At 44.9% G+C, this 20,510-nt stretch overlaps 1 protein-coding gene across 1 annotated transcript in view; it reads left to right on the forward strand.

Annotated features, from left to right (window-relative positions):
* The window catches only part of LOC103766543 (synaptotagmin-like protein 2), a 34,377-nt gene extending 14,365 nt beyond the window's left edge, over nt 1-20,012 (forward strand). Inside the window, exons 4-17 of the mRNA XM_008933591.3 lie at nt 4,598-4,691; nt 5,753-5,843; nt 6,015-6,108; nt 6,721-7,842; nt 9,191-9,289; nt 11,222-11,313; nt 11,745-11,846; nt 13,703-13,872; nt 14,670-14,772; nt 15,426-15,587; nt 16,283-16,361; nt 16,922-17,021; nt 17,210-17,415; nt 18,560-20,012. Of these exons, the coding sequence (XP_008931839.3) occupies nt 4,598-4,691; nt 5,753-5,843; nt 6,015-6,108; nt 6,721-7,842; nt 9,191-9,289; nt 11,222-11,313; nt 11,745-11,846; nt 13,703-13,872; nt 14,670-14,772; nt 15,426-15,587; nt 16,283-16,361; nt 16,922-17,021; nt 17,210-17,415; nt 18,560-18,705 (2,660 nt within the window). The 3' untranslated portion in view covers nt 18,706-20,012. The remainder of the gene's footprint in view (nt 1-4,597; nt 4,692-5,752; nt 5,844-6,014; nt 6,109-6,720; nt 7,843-9,190; nt 9,290-11,221; nt 11,314-11,744; nt 11,847-13,702; nt 13,873-14,669; nt 14,773-15,425; nt 15,588-16,282; nt 16,362-16,921; nt 17,022-17,209; nt 17,416-18,559) is intronic.
* Nucleotides 20,013-20,510: the final 498 nt, after the last annotated feature.

Genomic DNA, 20,510 nt, shown 5'->3' on the forward strand with positions numbered 1-20,510 from the left:
CATGTGTGGTGAATGCCTTTTCTCCACTTCAGCTTCTTTTTCCCCAAATTTCTGTTTGTTGGACACCACTGGAATTTCTTACCGTAGAAGCAAAAAAAGAAGGAGATGATGTAGGACAATTTCTGACGTCAAGCTGATATGTGTGGGTCAAACCCACCTCCCTGCCCCAATTCCTAAAGAAATCTGACAAAAGTAGCTGGCCAGCTGCTCTCACAGGCCTTTGGGGTGGTGGGGTCAGTCATATCTCTGCCAAGGGATATCTTCTGGCGCATATTTACCCACTTGAGAGGGTCCATGCCTAGCTTTTTACATGGAAATAATTCCATGGCACAGTGTGGTTTTTGAAGTAAAAAGGGCTTTGTGGCCAAGTTGGAATGGTACCCAGGCTGTGTGCCATAGCAAGGGTGTATCTGGGACCATGTGCTAATTCAAAGCAGATTAGACATGCAGATAAACTTTCCTGGTGCTCTGTAAACAGATCAAAGCAGATTTGTCAGCTCAGGGCAGAGAAGAGAAGAGATCAGCCCTGTGTGAAACAGGCAGGACTGTGCTTTGAGTCCAAATGTAACCAGCCTGGAGCTGGAACTTTGTGCTGAACATCTGTGTAAAGCAGGACTGAGGGTGGTTCACATCCAGTCCTCAACATGAAGACAGGCCAGCTGACCCTGCAGCAGGACTGTGGGCCTGCAGCCCAGTGTCACACAACCTCCTTGGTGATTTGTCAGGGTGGGCAATCACAGATACTCCACCATGGCTGCTGAGTTACTGGCTGCTGCTGCTCTGGGGGAACCTTGGCCAAGATAAGCAAAGTCTGCCACCATCCCTAACCCAAGGACCCTGTAGCTGGGCTCTGTTCTTTTGCAGTAAAGGCTACTGTTAGATAAAGGAGTAGCTGTCCAGCTCTCAAATGTCATCTCCACCAGTTCAGTTCAGCCATCTTTTCTGGGCCCAGCTTCCCATTCCTGCTATGGGGAAGCAGCAGCATTGATCACTCCTTTTTTGATGGGCCTCCTTGACCAGGATGTCTCTGTAGCATGAATTGCCTGGGTTTAGTATACCCCTCCTAGCTCCACACTACTTGGACACATTCTCAAAGCTAAACACCAACTAGGGACTGCACTGAGAGCCTCATTTTCTTTTTGCTTTTTATTTACCCCTGACAGCTCTCGTAGCTTAGCATAGTTTCCTTGGAACCTCTCATGCAGAACTGGCCCATCATATTTCATATGAATTTGCTTTTATCCTTGCTATTATGGATTCATGATGTCATTAAAATTACCATTTTATCATACCTCCGGAATGCTAAACATATAAAACCTTTTCCAGCTTGGCAGAGTTGCCTGGCCATTTCTGCAGAGCGTGTTCTGCATTTTGAAGATGTGCATTTTTGCTTGCACCCTCTTTGCATGAAGGGGCAGAGCTTCAGCAGCCTCTGCCAGGGCCCAGGTCAGGCAAATGCTCTGTCACAAGCAGCCCAGCTAGTAGCTAGCAGTGAATAGGATTGTCTGCCTTTTGCCTTGCACCCTTACCTCACTGGCCACTTTAAGAAAGCAAAATTTGAAGTGCTGTTGGTTTTAGATTTAACTTTTAGGGCTGATGTGCATATATGAGATGTGGCCTCAGGTCATCATCTAAAATAATCTCCTTACTAATAGAGCAGCAATATGCAAGTTATGTCATTGCATGTGCATTACTTGACTAATGCTGTTCTAAGAAGGAAGAGACAAATGTTATTAAATTAGTATAGTAATTATGTTTAAATGTAACCCCTTATTACTTTTCCAACTTCTTTTCTTCCCTTTTTTCTCTATTTTTTTCCTATTTCTATTCTCAGACTTATTTTGGTAAAGCACAGGTATAACACATGACTTTATTCCTTCCTCTTACTTTCCCCACTGACACTTAACAGCACTGGTTGAGGATCAAGATCCTGCAGCTGATGTATTCACCTTGCTGCTGCCCATCACGTGCTCAGCTCTTGCTGTAGTTGCTGTGTAGATTGCCTCCCTTCACACACAAGGGCAAGCTCTTCTCTCACTGACTGGTCAGCAAGAGTGTGGCACTGCTGAGAGCAGCACCTGGCCCATGAGGGAATGAGGATCAAACCCCTTTACGTGAGCTTTGACCATACAACTCACGTTCAGTCTGCAGTGGGTGAGATAAGGGCCTCTGCTTGCCATACTGACACCTTGTTTTCTGTCCCTGGAAGGGTCACTCACCTTCTGGTGGCTTTCAGAGTGATGAAGGAGTCAAATCTATGTAATGTGTTCATGACTCCTGATTTAAGTCTTTAGACTTAAGTCTGTGTTAGTGAGTGAAATGAGAAAATTCCTGCATGGAAAAGCCCACTGAGATAAGTGCTGGCATTCCCTTTGCAAGGTTAACGGGCTGAGCAGGGGTGGAAATTCGTGCCTGCACAGGAAAATGCCCTGTGACTTTTTCTGGAGGATGGTTTAACCTTCAGAAGGGAGGGTTGTGTGGATCCCTAAGGGTTTTCACAGTTGGTATTGCTTCTAATAGAAAACACTAGTCATGGGCAGTAATACAAATCTATAGAACAGATAGATGCCCTATATTTAAACTGCAGCCTGCAGAGCAGCACAGATAGATAAATTTAGTGATAACTTCTCCTAAGGCTTATGTGCAATAATTGAGAGCTAAAAGTCATCTACAAGAGAGACCATTTTATCCACCCACCAAGGCAAGTGAGCCCTGGTGCAGGGTTAGTCGTGCTTTCCCCTAGTGTTGAGTATCTTTGTTTTAGAGTGATAGGAAATGAGTAAAGCAGCAAAAGTTTTAGAGCAGGCTGTAAACATACATATATAAATATATGTATGGACAAGTTAAACTGGTCAGGCCACTACTAATTTCTGTTGGAATTTGCTTCTTATTTTGTCTCATCCTACTGTTAGCAAAGGCGTTTTTGCTTGTCTTGATGGATTATAACTTACTAATAGGCCATTTGTTTGTGGTGATAGAAGCCAGGCATAGCTGTGTCAGTGGCTGAGACATTTTGCAGGGCAGTGATTTGGATGGGTGGAAGTGAACACCTCCTGCTGCCTCTGCCAGCAGGGAACAGGGAGCTCTGTCTGAGGGGGAAGTGTCAGTGAAGAGCAAACACAACACAGTGCCTTTGGAAGGGAGGTGAGAAGGGAATGCAGTCTTTGGTTGTAAAGGTCTTTTCAACCATGACAGCCAAAGGGAAGATGTGGGAGCTCTGTGTTTGGCTCCTCTGCTTCCAGCACAGCTCCCTGCAGGCATCTCCCTCCCTCAGGTCCGGGGCAGAAGAGGAGGACGTGGCTCGCTGTATAAATAAACACTCCCATGCCTGCATGTGCCATGGCCTGCACGTGCCACCAACCACACCTCCAGAGACAATGTTCAGAGATGCTTTGTGCCCATCTACATTTACATGGGCAAAACACAGTCCCTCTCTCAGAAGTGTGCTCTCTAAAACTGGCTCGTTCCTACACAACCAGACCCTTGTCTTCCAGCAGGAGTGACTCCCCAACTTCCCAGACATGTGCTCCTAATGCAGCTCTGAGCAGAGGCTGCTGTGTCCCTGCACTTCAGGGCCAGGTGCTGGGCGGGCAGGAGGAGTTGGGAATGCAGCATTTTTCTCCGTGGGGATGCACAGACAAGGGAGAAGGAATCTTTGGATATCCCTGTTACTTGTAGGCTGACTGGGCTGGTGCTGGATGGCACCACGTGAGCAGCAGTGGTGTGACACCAATATCACAGCTTGTCTGTCAGCAGGACTGGCCTGCTTTTGGGCCTTGTACACTCTTCTAACCAGATAAAAAGGCTGTAGTGTTTAATGTCACTTCTGAATCCTCTGAGCTTCCTATTCTATTGTATTGTGTAATGAAATACATCCTAAAATGATTTGGCAGTTCTTGTAACAGGTAGATTTGCTCTTTAAAATAGACCTAGCTGCATGTGAATAAATATGTGCAGATCTTGTTAACCAGCCTAAGCTGAGTTTTTCCTCATTGTTTGAGAGTTTAATCCTTTTGGTTTTGCAGTAGCAAGAAAGCCCATTTGCCAACAAAATGTCTAATGTAATTTCATACCCTGGCAGTCTGCTGTAAAGGTTACTGTCTTCTATTGTTTTTTCTTTAGGGTCTTTGGGAGCTTGTGCCAGTAAAAATAACAGGGATCTCCTCATTAACTATATTGGCCTCCTCCTTTGTTTGCCAAGATCGGATGACTTGAGTCAAAACAGGAAATGGCTGAATTTAAATCCTGGAACGGATTAACTTTATTGACAGTCACAGCAGTGTCCTGTGAAGGTTTCCAGCGATGCAACAGCTCCTGGCATGAGTCAGGTGTTATGAGCTCGCTTTGGCCTCCTGGACCTGTGGGGTCTGGAAGTGCCTTTGCTGCACGGGGAGTGCAGTCAGTGCTGCCCCGAGGCCTCCCCCATCCGTGGGGAGAGCAGGCAGAACCCTCCACAGCCATCTCCTCAAATCCCCAGGGATTGTGCTGATGGGACTCATTTTCACTGGGGAAAGCTTTTTCTTTCCCCAGACAAAACACACCAACCACTGCAAGTTTAATGAAATGCCGTTTCTCAGTTGTCTCTGTTATATTACAGATGAGGCCAATGAGCACATTGAAATGGGTCTGGAAAGCAAAGGTGCCCTGAGTCCTGCCTTCCCTGAGCATGTTGCTGGTGCAGGAGTGGAAAGGTAACCTCTGCTGCAATGCTCTGGCTGCTGCTCTTACTTGTGATGAAAATTGAATGCTACCCATTAAATCCCGGTCTTTAACTGAGGTTCTGAGACTGTATAAGTAATAGGTTCTATAGGATATTTTTTAAATCCTTCTTCCAGGAATTGTCAGAATATCAATCCTCCCCTAATAACTTAGTGCTAATGTGCTTATCCCACAAAGGTCTTTTCCTGCATGATTTGATAAGCAGTCAGTAAAATGGAAGCTGTCTCTAATGTCAGGATATGCTGGTTAGTTTTTCAAAGTAATTATGGTTTTATTTGTTTAATTTTTACCATGGAGCAACACTAACAAAATGAACTATTTGAGGAAACTGCTCATTTCCTGCTGGTGCCAACCTCTGTGTCCAGTGCTCAGCACTCTCCATCAAGGCTTGCTAGGATTTTACATTGTGCTGACTGAGCAGAAACATCCACTAAAAGCACTCCAACGAGCAAACCAGTGACCTCACTCAATATCTGTGAACTATGGAGAAGCCATTAAAATATTCACATACTCATGTATTGTTGTTCCCATCTCATTTGCATTTTTTGGTCAGCAAAATGAGGAACCATTCTTCACAGGTGGCAGTTGCTCCAGTTAAATATTAAATGTGGGCCTTGACAGCACTTCCAAACCTCCTGCAGGTGATCAGTGGGTGTTGTTTAATGAAGGATCCAGAGGCAACAAGCCCGAGGTGCTCCTGCTTTACCAGCACAACCCTCAAGGTTTTTTTGGGGTTGGTTAAATCCTGAAAAGCTTGCTTTGTTTTCCTCATTCAGCTCTAAGCAAGGTGTGGCCTGTTCCTTCCTGGGCCATAGCACAGAAATGCATTTCCCTTCTGCATGGCTCTCAGGCTCTTCTGGCACTTCCCAGAAGGGGAAAATCTGAATAAACCAAGTAGTTGACACACATTGTTTTTATTGAGCAAGTTCTGCAGCTGAGCAGAACTGAGATGATGTTGAAGGCTGCCTGATCATCCATCCAGGCACATCACTACCACAGACCTCCTTGCTCAGGGGTTTCTGCTCTCCCACAGATCCAGCACACCTGCTCTTGAAACTGCGGAGCATCAGATTTTGCCAAAACCGAAGCCAAGACTTCCTGCCCACTTGTCTGCATCACACAAGGTAGGGCACAGCCCCTGTACTTTGTTTTGTTATTCCTTGGACTTTCACACAGTCTATACCTACCAGCTGGGGCTCCACAGGCTGCCTGCCCTGGTGTCTGTGCTCAAACAAAACATGTTTTTTCCAGTCCTGCTAGTATATATACACTGATAGGATTTGTTTTCTGTTCAGAGGCCCAGTATACATGATGTCTCTTCCTCAGAGAGTGACACTGGAACAAGTCCTTTTGTGGCTGCAACAAATGGCTTTCATTTGTCTAGAAAAGGTAAGTTTGTTGATAATTTTGTTATTCAACATCAAACACCAAGAGACAAGATGCTTTTCAGTGTGTGTAAAAATAAATAACAAAGAGTATTTCTTACCTTTGCATGTAAGAATGGGCTGCCAGCATTTGTATGAATTATGCCCAGGGCAGCAGGGACCAAGGAAAAAAAGCAGTCTAATGACTGAAACTTCTCCGAGCTCTCAGTACATTTTAAACTGAGTGCTTGGCTCTCAGCTCTTTAATCCACAAGAGAAGTTACCTTCTCTTTCTGGCCTTGAATGTATAGTGTAGTTTTGGTACATAGCAAATAGCCAGTAGGGAACCTGTCAGACCAAAAGGGAAGCTGCCAATAAATCCTGAACTCACAGCAACATTTTGGAGCTCAGTGGATTTTTTCCATGCCCTATTGCAGGGAGAAAGGCTAGGGGTTTCAGGGCTTTCTTCAGATGGAAGGGGACTTTCTAGAGTCTGAATATGGGAAAGAATTAAGAATATATTGAGAATTTCAGAAAATTCCCTCTCGCTTCACTTTGAGAAACTGCAGCCCAGACTTTCCAGGGAAATTCGATGTGATGTGGTGGAACAGGCTGTGAGCATTTGTTGTTGTTGTAGGTCATGGAGTATCTGCATTGCCCACCAAGCTTTCAGAGGATGCTGTGCCTCAGCCCAGCAGTGCAGCTGGAGGAGAAGCTGTTGATGGGGCCACCGGCACCACAGTGGGGCCAAAAACTCCACCCGAAGAAGCTTCTGCTCCCAGCAAGATACCAGTGAAGAGGAAACCAAGCAGAACCTCCCCCAGATCCGAACAGTTTGTGCATCCCATGGGGCCAGCAGAGAACAGCCTTGCAAAGAAAGAGCTGCTGGCAAGCCCCAAACCACTGACCCCAGAGGGGGAAAGCAGCCAGGCCGGGAAACAAGGCGTGAACTACACGATCTCATCAATGAGTAACAAAGAGGAGGATATCGGCCTCAATCGAGAACACTTCAAGAACCTGAAGGACTTTTGGGAGAAGGCAGCAGATTCCATGGCAGTGGGAAGCCCACCGACAGACCCGAGCGGGGTGGAGGCAGATGGCAGGCAGTTCAAGCTGTGCCGCTCGCTCTCTGTGCAGTCCGGGCAAGGCCAGAGCAGTGAAGAAAAACCTGGCACCTTCACCAAAACAAGAACCCCCTACAAAAGGACAATAACTTTGTCTTCTAGCGAGGAGGAACCGAGCTACATCGCTCCTGCGAGGAAGGGCTCGGTGTCTGCCACTCCCAGATCCACGTATGCCAAGAGCAAAGGCGGCCTGCTGGTGAGGAATAACTCTCTGAGCGAAAGCAATGGGAAGCTGCTGATGCCAGAGGAAGAGAAGGTGGCACAACGCTGCTCCAAGAAATCCAGATTGCCTGTGCGAGCACCTTCCGTCAAAATCGAGTCGCCTACCAGGGAAGTGTCTGGCAGCACGTTGGAGCTGGAGACGCCTACGGATGAGCTGATCGTGGCAGAAGAGCGCAAGCCCACAGAGAGGTCCCTGGCAAGCAGGGTGCAGATAATGATCGAGCCTGTGCTTACAGATGGTGAAAACGGGGATGAGAAAGATGAAAGACCTGATCTGGGCACTCACGACAACATGGAAATAAGTGGAGAGCTACCTGAGGGGAAAACACACGAGTCTTCAGACAAGCCAACACCTGGTGAACCTTCTGGAGAGAGAGAAGCTGTTCAGGGAACAGACTCAGCTGTTTACTCAGGTACTGAGGGCTGTAACTGCACCCTGTGAAATCCAAATAGAGAGCCATCCCTAAGCCTGTTTTCTTCCCTAACTCTTCTGCATTTTGCACATTTTCTTCATTTGTCCATTTATGCTATATTGCAGTTTGTGCAGAGTTAGCATGTGTGGAATGTGTTTAGCAGACAGCTCCAGAGACAAATCTTATGTAGCCCAGTGTGAGTGTAGAAGGAGGCAGTGCTGTGTTCCCTTGCTTTCCTCCCCACTACCAGCCCTTGTGCCTTACCCTGGGATAGGCATCCATTTTTTTAGCACTACCTACAGCATGTCATGGGACCTCACTTATTTCACTCACTGGCAAGATTGTACTTTCTTCAAATGTGGGACTGGACGAATTATTTGTGTTCTAAGAGATAAGTCTGACACAAATAAAAGAAATAAAATGTGAAGCAAAGTGTTTAATAAATACATTGGCTGTTAGACCACCTTGATGAAGTCGCTTGCTGTCAGTGCTTAAATGATATTTTTGATCTTTTTGGAATGCACAAGAATTTGGATATTAAACTGTAAGCAAAGTGGACTGAACAAGGAGTCTGATCTGTCTGTGTTCTGATGCCATGTTCTCAACCATGATGGTGGCAATAGTATCACCATTTTGTCAGCCTCTTCCTCGGGGTTTGATGAGCTCTTGTAGTGATTGTTACTATGAGGAAAAGTTATTGTTCTTTGCAATTCACTTTACATGTGGGCTCTCTGCCAAGCAAGGACTTGAAAGAGAGAGCATCTTACCTTCTTTTTCCAAATTTCCTGTCCTTGTGTACCTGGGTAAGACCTATTTGAGAGGATTTGCCATAGACTCCTCTGATTTTTATTTTTCAATTGTGCCATTTCTTGGCCTATTTCCTACCTCATATAACATTCCTATGAAATCCTGAGTTGCGCTTCAGGTCAATGCAAACATTTCCTTCATAGAATCATAGAATATCTTGGGTTGTAAAAGGCATCTAAGATCACTGAGTCCAACCATTTATACACCAGATCATTCTAATATTTTCCAGGGCTTTTTGCCTTATTATTACATTCATTGCAGGATGGTGTTAGCAGATGCTTGTGTTTCACTGGAAGCTCTCTGCAAATGCTGATCTGTCTTAGGGACTGGGTTAATCTGGTATTTACATTTCTTGACATAGTGTGAAGAGTTTTTCTCGGGGAGAGACATCAAAGCACAAAGATGATTTGAAAGCAGCCCTGGGTAATGTAACTGCAGTGTGCTCTAGGCAGTGAACAAGCCAGGAGAGGCACAACACACACACACACAGAGTTTGTGTTTATTTATTTACCATGTTGATTTGGCTTTTCGTGTATTCCAGAGGAAGATGGGGATCATTCTCCTGCTGCTCAGGCGTTGGCCCGAGCAAATAGCATTAATCTTGCAAAGAGCATGGTGAACATTTATACAACCACAGAGAGTGAGTAACATCTTTCTTTCTTTCTTCTTTTTGGTTTACATTTGCTGAAGGTAATATGCCAGTTTTTCATCACCATGCTTCTGTGCATGTACCAGGCAAGGAAAATGACATATTGTTTCATCATCAGATTAGAGAGTTTATAGTGCCTAAAATTAAATTCAGAGCCAGGAAATTGCAACTAGATTGATGGTATGTTACTCAGTGCCTTCAGCAAAAGCACAAGGGCTTCAAAGGGTTGGCAAGGAGCTTGTACTCGTCCCTCCTGTTCCCCCATGGAGTGCTGTGGGAGCTGCCTGGCAGCCTGTGCAGTGGATTGATCAGAGGGGTCAGACCTCATGTCCAGCATGTGAACTGTGCCACAGACTGGGCTTGCAGTGCCCAGCCTGGGCCTCTCACCTCACCCAGAGAAGAGCCTGTGTGCTGGACTGATGGGACCTACTTTATGGTGATGATCTCTCCCTGACAAACCCAGAGAAGCTGAGGAGAAGGCAACCAAGAAAGCAGCAGCCAACCTGAAGAAGCCCATGACCAAGAAACCTGTCTGTGCAACCAAGAAGCCCAAGAAAGCTGCAGCTGCAGAAGGGGCCTGAGGGAAGGCAGCAGCAGCCTCTGTGCCCAAGAAAACCAATGACAGTCCCAGAGGGTGAAAACTGGCAAGGCCAAAAGGACAGCTAAGAGCTTGCCTAAAAGGAAAGTGGTGAGGCCAAGTCTGCCAGGACTGAGGTGAGAAGGCTGGGAAGGCAATGCCTGAGAAGGGTAAAGCTGCTTAGAGACTTTGATCAAGCCCATTTAAGCACAACTCCTGGTTGTTGGAGGGAGGACAGTCCCCTTTGGGGCTCTGTTGGAGACAGAGGGGTCACCCTGTGACTGCCCACCCTGGCTGGTACCTCGTGCCAAGCACCTGCCCCATCGTTTGGTGCAGTGACACCTCACAGGGCATGGTGGCTCAGAGCCCCAGGTCCACATTCATTCAGTGATGTGGTCTTCACACAGGCAGCCAAGGTTTCAGCCTCCCCTTATTTAGAGCCTCAAACCTCATCCTTGGATCCTTGGAAACCCTCCTCTACAGAGTTACACTTCCTTATTTGCAGTATAGCACGTAGTCTGTGGAGAGGGCTAGGTACAATTATCTGATCATGTTTGGAAATAAAAATAGTAAATATCAAATGAATGGTAAATCAAGAAGCTCTTGGGCATTTTGAGCACTGAAGAATGGATCATCATGGCTAATATGCTAAACAAGTGTTTACATGGGGCATGCATGTTCATGCACATTTATCTTCTCAAAACAAATTCTTCTGGGATAGAGAAAGTAATCTTCAAGGGAGTTATTGAGAGAAGATGAAGATAGAAAAATAAGTTTTATTTAGATATTTAAGCAGTCCAGTAACCGTCTTTCTAAGTTGATAGGAATCTTTATGACTTTTTTCTTTTAGATAATTTGGCTCTTGTCCACCTCTTTGTTTAGCAGAGTATTTGAGAGGTGTATGCAATGGTGAAATTGTAGGTACAAATATTTTACAGCTCTTCTGTACACGGCAGTGTGCTATGAGATAAAAATATTAACATGGTTGGTTTCTTGGACAAGGAGGCAGATTTGTGTGATTTTAGTGTAAGTTAAATCCACACAAAGCAAGCAAGATCCATGTCCTTGGACTAATAAGGGAATTAAATGAGCCACTAGAGGGAGTTTGCACACTCCCACACGTTGAACAAAACACATTGAAATTAGCTTTAAGATGGTAGTTAGCAGTTTTCATCCTGGGGAGGGTCAGTTTGAATGGCAGGTGACAGAGACAGGGCAAGTAGGTGGTACTCCAGTGCCTCCCATAAACTTTTCCTCCTTCCTTGTGCCCTTAAACAAAAATGTGACTTTCTTATATTTTCCTGACTGACAAGCTAACTTGATGCCTTTTTTGTTTGTACCTGCAGCATACAATAAACCTCATTTGATACCCCATCAGTTACTTGAACCTGAAAGAGTCAAAGAGCTGAGCAGATCCTCTCCTGTCCTGTTGTCTGAGGTAGGCTAGACACCAGAAATGACTGGGACAGTGTTCACAGCATCCCAGTTGGTTTCATTAGAATGTTTCCCCTGGACACCAGCAGTACTTGCTTTACTGCATACCTCGATTGTGTTATGAATAAATGAGAAAAGCCTTAAGAAAAAGGCCCCCAGTAACCCAGGCCAGCTGTTCCATGCTGGAAGAGCTCAGGTGTTTCCCTGTGCCCTTTCCCAGTGCCCAGGCAGGGCACAGCTCTGTTTGGAGGCAGTCAATGATGACGTTCACTGCCGGTTGGAGGGGATGCCCCTGGGGAGGCTCCCTGCGCTCTCCTCCGCTCCCCCAACCTCATCTCTGCTAATGGGACTCTGCCGAGCGAGCGGTTTTTTCTCTGTGCTGTTGCAAAGTGCTCCTACGGCAGAGCTTAAAGATGCTTCTTGTTTCCTGAGCAGACTGAGTCAGACACGGCTTCGGAAATCAGCTTCCAGTTTAACAAGCACAAAAAGACGCCAAGCGTTGGCAGCCACTCGTCCGACATGGCTTCTGTCTCCTCGGTAGGTACTGAGCGCCGACACCTCGCTGGACAGGGGTCCTCAGTCGGGTGTGGTGACACTGCATTTGGGCTGATACTGATGATGTGGCCTCTGGAGTGTCCTGTCGCTCTCTGCACGGCATCTTATTAAAAGAACAGCGATGGTTAATTACTTGCTTGGCTTGAAGGAGTGAATCCAGGTACCAGCTCAAAATAGAGACCCACTGAGTCATTGTTAGTGGAATTCCCTGTAAGTGATAGCCCCCACTCCAAGTGCAGATGATCTGAAGCCTGGCAGTGCAGAAGATGGGAAGGGACTTTTTCTAGGTGGGAAAATGAGGCACACAGCTATTAAGTGACATGTTTGTGGTCTAGGACTGCAGATGGGTGCCCTCTGCAAGCTCATCCTTTATCAGCAGATTCGAAGGAGCTCAGAGTTGGAAAGCAAAAGCGTGACTTAGAGCTTTAGCTTCTAAAGAAAGATGAAAAGAGCTGAGTGTGTTTAGTTGAGCATTTTTAAAATATTTTTTAGAGACATTGTTCAGAGAGGGAGCTGTTTAAAAGTGCTTGAATTTGCTGTGTTACTGTTATGGGTATTTCCAAGGTCTATATTTGAGATTTAAAGATAATATGTGAAGCAAAGCTGGTAGGGAGAGGTCATGAATGTAGATAAATACATTAAGAACTTGGGGCATCTAAGTCCTTCTCCTAATTTGGAGCATCTGGGAGCTGTTAATGAGCCTTTTGTGCCCAAGTCATACAAGTGTTCTTGAAAATCTCATTCAGGATTCTCTGCTGGAGTGAGGATCCCGATGGGACAGTAAATGCAGCTCCAAGGACTGAGAGGAGATGTTTAGCAGGTTTTTGTCAGTTATAATAAAATCCAGAGCCAAAGGAAGTAGGGAAAGACAGAGAAAAATCGGGTTAATTACTAGGAAAGTTTTTTGATAAATGTTCATGACTGTACCACAGAAAAGTGCCAAGAGGGTTAATGATTTGCTTTGTAAACAGCATTAGCTTTTATGATATCCTGTCAGGAATCATGAGTGATTGGTTCAATAGAAAATTCTCTCATCTTTCTGGAGCTGAGCTTTGCTTGTGCTTCATCACTTTCTATCAGTGAAAAACAATGTGGGAAAAAGAATTCCATGTTGTATGGGCAAATGCAGTTTGTTCTGGGAAATCTGGGTGCCTAGCTCCAGATTTATATCTGCAGAAACCTTTGGGGCAAGTAGATGCACACAGGCTGTCTCTGGTGGGGCAGTGGCTTTCCAGGACAGGGGTTGTATCTGTTTTGTACCACTCCATGTACATTATGAGTAAGCAACAAGATAGTAATAGTTTTTCCTACATTTCCAGTCTGAATTGGGTTCCAGGGTTCTTACTAGCCTGTTTTAAAAACTAATTGACAATTGTGTGACTGTATCTATTTGAAATAATAAGTTCATATACAGATAGTTCAAGTTCTCTCAATGTTATTTCCATCTCAGTGATGAGACTGAGTCAGGATAGCAGTTGTTTGTACTGTAAGTATAGGGAAGATACTTGAATGTTCCCCCCAGTAATATTTGATTCCATTTCCCAAAGTTTGAGGATTTAGCAGTGAAAAAACTTCTGTATTTCTTTAGCATTCAGGAGAATAGTACTTCTAAGTTCTGGTCTAGGATAGCACGTCCTTGTGAGACCCTTATTTGGGTTCTCCAACCTTTGCTTGTTTGAGAACGTCTGTGAACCATTTCTATGTCCTTGACTGCATAAGGACAGAAATGGCAGATTATTTCTCTGGGAATGCACTTCTCAAACTATCATGCTTGTCCAAAACCAAAGTTAGGACTGTGCCTGTTTCAGTGGCACTGACCTTGCTCTTTCACATGGCAGGTGAGTGGCAGTGTGCTCAGTGTCTACAGCGGCGATTTTGGGAGTGTGGATGCCCAAGGTACTGTGGAATTTGCTCTAGACTATGACGAGAAGAACCGGGAGTTCCAGGTCCACGTGTCCCAGTGCAAGGACTTGGCTGTAGTGGATGAGAAGAAAGGCAGATCTGACCCGTGAGTGACACTTTGGTGTCTTCTGACTTTCACACTGCTGAATTCTGTCTTCTGGAGGATTTTTTTTTTCCCTTCGAATGTCATGGTTTCTTCCTTCCTTCAGACTTCTGGTGCATGCTCACTGCTGGGACTTTCCTAGCTGATGGTTCTGAAGCCGTTGGCTTCAGTAAAAGTGTTGCCAGACTTAAATTTGAACAGATTGAGAAAGCTTTGATCACTGCAAAGACAGTTCCTCTTATCGCTGGGATATGTTCTCCCTGCATCCATGTGAACCTTGATCTCCCCATGGTGAACAGACTTGGTAATAACTGTGATGATGCAGACACGTGTCTATATGAACAGGAATTCCACAGATAAGTGCTGTTAGGGGCACAGTGGTAGTTGTAGTGGTTAGTGATCTCTAGTTTGAAAGATGATGAAGAGGAGCTTGGATTTGAACCCTTAAAGACATTCCACCTCTTTTCTCCTGTCTATTTTCTCCCTGATTTTGAATGCACAGACATGCTATAGTTCTGGTCATTTCAGGAAATGGATATATGGCCTTGCTGCCTTCCCAGGAAGGCAGCTTAGACAGCTGCCTCTTCTGAATGTTGGTGACATCCATCCATCTCCAGTGAAATTTATAACTCCACATGCAAGCCAAGTTAATATCCCAGCAGGTCTCTTAATTAGTTTTTCCCCTAAAGAGTTGATTCCAGGTCTGTTGTTTCCATGTCACAGTTCACAAGTGTTTCTTGCTTATTAGAGAGCATGGTGATGTGGGACAATACCCAGCTGGAGTTTGTTTTCTTTTCTAGGTATGTTAAAACTTACCTGCTCCCAGACAAAGCTAGGATGGGTAAGAGGAAAACTTCAGTGAAGAAGAGGACAGTGAATCCTATTTACAACGAGGTGTTACGGGTAAGAACAAATACATGCTCTGAAATCCTGTGTTGTAGCAGGCACCGCTACCAGGGCAGATCTGGAAAGATCCTGCCTTCCTGGCCAGGCTTCTTTGCCTGCCTCCCACCAACACTGCACTGCTCTTCCCTTGGGTTTGTGAGGCCTGGGATGTTAAAGGTTTCTTTGCACCCGTCTGTGTGGCACTCAGGATTCTCTGTCAAAATCCCACGGTGATCTTTGGGTGAGATAAGGACTTGCAGCCTGTGCTGCCTCCAGCCAGAGCAAGGGGTGTTCGTCCTCCCCTTCCCTGGAATGCAGTCACAAGGCATGGGACTAGTAAGAAAGGTCTGCATTATGTGATCTTACTCATCAAAGCATAGAGGATTATTTAACAATGCCCAAGCCTGTGTTAATAATTCTTGAAAGAATATTGGTTTTACCCTGTGATGAATGGAGTGCCAGGTTTCCCCGTGCTCAGCAGAAAAGCTTTATCAGGGTAGTAGTACTGCTGCAAGACAAAAAAGGAGGTGCTCAGAGTGAGGCCAGTCCATTACTAGTGCATGTGTGGGGTGAGTGTCTCAGAGCTTATTCAAACTTTTGAGCAGTTTATTTCTAGTTTGAAAGAAACAGAAGAAAAATTTGAACAGCCTGACTTCTCTTCCTTCCTCTAGTATAAAATAGAGAAAATGGTATTGCTGATCCAAAAATTAAATCTGTCTGTTTGGCACAATGATCCACTGGGACGTAACAGTTTTCTGGGAGAGATTGAAATAGACTTGGCCAGCTGGGACTGGAGCAACAGGAAACTCAACTGGTACCCACTGAAGCCCAGGGTAAGTGTGTCTTAGCTGCAATCCCAGTTTTTAGCCCAACACTGAAGACTTTAGAGGTGGCACAAGTCCTTCCTGAGTCCTCTGAGGTCTTTGGGTGTGGTGGAGCAGAACCACCTGAACTGTACCCAGAGAACAACCCCTAGACGAGTTTGTGCAGGGTTCAGTGCTCTGAACAGTGGCCTTCTTGAGTCTTACTTAGTGACTGATCTGTAGGGACACTTTCATAAATGCAACATGACCCCAATCACAGAAACTCCGACATGACTTTGCCACTCTCTACTCACGTAAAGACCATCCCTTAAAAATAGACAGCACAGTACTAAGTGAAGCAGCTGAACATGCCTTGAGAGGTGAATATTGAGGTGCCACTGCTTGTCAAGCCTGTACAGCTTCCTGCGTGCTTCTGGTCTCAGGTCTTTCATCAAATAAAGAACATTTGTCTTTCAGAACAAAGATGCTTAATTATATTCAGCTGGACATGTCTGGAAGGGCAGCCTTGCTCTGAATCCTCAGGCTTTTGGTTCTGAGTTTGAGAACAAGGCCACAAAGAAAGAGGCTACCCTAAGAAGGGGCTGCTCCAGCCATGCAAAATCAGAGTTTGTCCATCTGTGCCCCTCCATTGAACTCAAAAGCTGTTTGCCTTGCTGTGTTTACACAATCCTTCATTTAGTCAGTCATAACTCTTTCTGTTTCAGAGCCTGTCTGCTGTTAACGGTGTGGATCATCGAGGAGTGATGAGTTTGTCTATTAAGTATGTCCCCCCTGGAAGCCTAGGTAAAATGTGGTTCATGCATTAAATATTGCTCATATGTAGACACACAGCTTGCAATGCCTCATCTGTTTAAAGGCTGGTTAAAGAGGAATCTTAATTAGAGCAAGATCTTAGAGATCAGCACAAGGGCAGAACCAGCAGTGCTTAATAGCCCTGCCAACAGCCTACATCTGATTTTCACATCTGGATTTACTGGAAGAGTGCTGGGGAGAGAGGAAGGGCTCAGCAATCTCGGACTCATCAGCTGTTACGAGCACTGTGGGCACTGTAGGGTGCTGTGATGTGGTAGCTGCAACACAAAACCTGTATTACTGTGGAGCAGGCACAAGGCTGGGTTGGCTCAGCAGCTCCTTCTCCTTTCCTGTGTAAAAGCAGCACCAGCACACTGTGTCAGGAGCCTCTGCAGGTGTGACAGCACTGGCAGTGGTGCTGAGACACCCAGGGAGGGGGAGTGAGTACCCAGAGGAGTCACTGTCTCCCCTGGGTCCTGCAGAGCAAACCTGTCATCCTGGAGCTCTTGCAAGGACTGGCGTGACAGTTCTTCTTGTCTCCTACATGGCAGGTCCAAAGAATCCTCCCTCTGGTGAAGTTCACATTTGGGTCAAAGACGTCAAGGACCTGCTGCAGTTACGTCCTTCTGGAGTTGACTCCTTTGTGAAATGGTGAGTGCATGAGCATGGTATTGGCTTTGCTCCTGGATCTGTGCCTCCCAAAAGCCATGTGTTTCCTTGAGACCCATTTCCTTCTCTCTTCAGAACTTAGGCTTGTTTAGACCAAGGAACTTCATAGGAACAATCCAAATTTTAGGTGCTATTCAGTGGTTCATGCTGTGTTTTTTCTCCTCTCAAAGCTATGTGCTTCCAGACACCAGTAAGAAGAGTTACCAAAAGACCCGAGTCATCAAAAGAGACACAAACCCTGTTTTCAATCACACTATTGTGTATGATGGCTTTCATACAGAGGATCTAAAGGATGCTTGTGTTGAACTGACTGTGTGGGATCATGAAAAGCTTACCAACCATTTCCTTGGAGGAATCAGGCTGGGCCTTGGGACAGGTAAGTGTTTTCCTTTATAACTCAATCCTGTTACTGTAGTGCTGAGCAATGAGATAAAATGCAAAGTTGCAGAGCATTTTCTTGTTGGGGAGAAACCAGGGATGGGGAGTCTCAGTATCTGGTGAGAGTCTTGGTACCTGCACTGTTTGGATGGAGGGGGCCCTGGTGCCATGATAACAACCCTCTGTTCCCATGTTTTCTGCCAGCATCAGCTCTGAGGTCTGGCAAAGCTCAAGAATCTCCTTGGGTCCATCAGAGGGCTTTCCTGCTGTTACAAGAAAACAGGCTGCATGACAAATCAACATTATATTGGTGCTCCTCCCAGGAAAGGGTTCAGAGATAATCTGGAATGTCATACGGGACAGCACCACCTGGTGACTGTCCAGCCTTGAAGTGCTCTCTGAGGGAAGATTTCAGAAGGTTGCAATCAAGGATAACTTTTCCTTTAGGGTATCAGGAAAAGGCTCATGGTAGCTGGAAGATCTGCCTTGCAGGTGCACCTGTGGTTATTGGATTTGCTTATGTGTTCTCTGTTTTCAATCTCTAATGTCACCAGGAGGGTTGTGAACTATCCAGTGGGAAGGGGCAACAAGAATAAGCCCATAAGCAAGATACAAAAATACCAAACCCAGGATTAGCTGTGATCTAAATTTAGACTTTTATCTCATTAACAAGTAATTGGCATATGAAAAATTAATTGGATAATTGACTTGGAATTGATGTACACACTTTTCCTCTATGGTATGTTTGATTCCTAAACAAATGAAGCAAAAGAATTTTGACAAATACCTCACCCTGTCCACAAGAAAATCTTTTAAGGGGAAAATGAACCCTTTAAGACCTTCTTTACCATTCAAAAAGACACAGGAAGGGCTTGAGCCCAATAGTATTTTCCTTGGCAGGTTACGTTTAGGGTTCTTGCCTTTTATGGCTTTTGCAATGACTTCGTTCTGAACTCTGGTGTAAAATGGAGCACATTTGCAGAAGAACAGAAGGTGTTCAGGGTGCAACCTGCTGAGGGAAGTCAGCATCGTATTTTATGTTAAGACACTGCCTGCAACAGTTACATCCCACTGAATATTTTTGCATGGAGTGGAAACTCTTTGTGTAGCTCCCAATGCTGTAGTTTTCTCGTTCTTTCCAGGTTTGAGCTATGGCATCTCTGTGGACTGGATGGACTCCACGCAAGAGGAGGTGGCCTTCTGGCAGGAGATGATGTTGGCAGCCAATGAATGGATCGAGGGATTGCTGCCACTGCGCTCTCTGGCAGGGAGGAAAAAACTGAAATAACCTATAGTTTGTGCCATAGAAATGCTGGATGTGTTCACTAGAATTAGGAAATTTCCTGCACCTTGGAGATAGAGGCCATCCACGGGGCTGCAAGTGTCAGGTTAATAAGGCAATTGATGGACAACACCTTGGAGATGTTAGTGTTAAGTACTAATTCACTGACAGAGGACATGGAAGATGCCAGACTGATGCTATACTTGATTTTGACCAAGAAGAAACTTAATTTACCCTTTTATTTCATCATTTGTATTCAGTATATTTGAATTCCATTAAGCTCCGGGAACATTGGCAGAAGGAAAAGGAGATATGGATACTTTGGGTTTTTTTACTGTTTCTTGTGCCATTTTTTTTCTGTGCAGAGATGTAGTTGTACTAAAGCAGCAGCATGGTATTATTCATACTCCCTGCAAGTGGTACACTTTGTACTTGATGTACAATTGCTCTGAGCCACCAGCAGCACAGTTTGAGAAGGGGAGCTTTGCATTTGTCGCTGGTGATAACACGTCTCTAACGTGAGGAAAATTGAGTTCCAAGGTGGATCTAAAGAAAGAGAGGACTATTTGAAGAAGCAAATGAAGCAACCTGAGTAGGATGAAAATGAGGAATTCAATATAATAATTTCTTTATGCTTTAATCTGAAAGAGTGCAGCGATGGTCCTACAGCTAGTGGGATTTTGCAGGCAGGGGCTGTTTTCCTAGCTTTCCCACAGGCTTCCTCAGTGACCTCAGGCAAGTTTCTCTATTGAAGGGACAGTTTGAGTGCAATATAAACTAAAGTGCTTGCCCAAATGTAAATACGGTTACACTGCTAATGGGCCTAATTGCAGCTTTGCAATGCCTTGTGTGCAAAACATTTCAATATGAACTAATGATGTAGGAAACAGTCTCATGTCAGCCTGGCACCACGAGCCAGGAATGAAAGGTCAAAACCACACTGGAAGGCAGGAGATGTTGGGGGCTGCTGGGAGCTGGTGAGAGAGGTAAGTAGGGGTGAGTGAATGTGAGGGGGAGCTGCAGAGCTACATTTGACTGGGAGGTCTCCTGCCTCTACATCCCCTGCTGCCCTTCTAGTCTTCCTTTCACCTGATGCCTGTCAGTGACTTGTCTGTGGCTGGAATTTCCTTTTTGCCAGTAGCTTGCAAAAAAACCCCTTTGCATCTGGCACATTGACTGTGGCAGAGTGGTGTTGTGAATATATTTCGAATTGCAGCTTTGTCATTTCTATTTTGGATGTACATATTGTGATTAAATAGAATGTTTTTCTTTAGTCATCAACTGCTCTCCTTGTCCCTATTTTTATCATGGTCTGAGTAAAAAAAAAAAAAGAAGGCAAGCAAAAAAGGTGTTAGATTTTGTTTTGTCAAAACAAATCATTTTTGCCCAAGGGCATGTGAAATATCATGGAGAAATATTTGTTGTAGCTATCCTACCCTAGATTTTGGCTCTGTGAATATTGTGGTATTCATTTTTAATGGGTTGATTTTATTTAACTCAAGCTTAGTGTAAATTTTCAGCTTAGCAAAGATGGTTGTAAATAAATGAATAGAAAAATGTACACTTGAAATTCAACAGGAGTTTTTCATTAAGTGGAGACATTTGGGATATAATCAGCAGCTTTCATGGGAATAAATAAAAGTGGTTTTGGGGTTGGAAAAAGACAATACTTGGAAATGTACCAGTTATAGTACTGAAAGCACTGAGAGAGACTCGTAGAGCAGCAGAACTAAGTAATGGCTGTCTAATGAAGAAGCTGATATATATGTAACATGTCAACCCAAAGACAATTTGTGTGTGTTCCAGCCTGG

This window comes from Manacus vitellinus, unplaced genomic scaffold, assembly GCF_001715985.3.
Source record: "Manacus vitellinus isolate BGI_N305 unplaced genomic scaffold, ASM171598v3 scaffold_19_pilon, whole genome shotgun sequence".
NCBI lineage: Eukaryota > Metazoa > Chordata > Aves > Passeriformes > Pipridae > Manacus > Manacus vitellinus.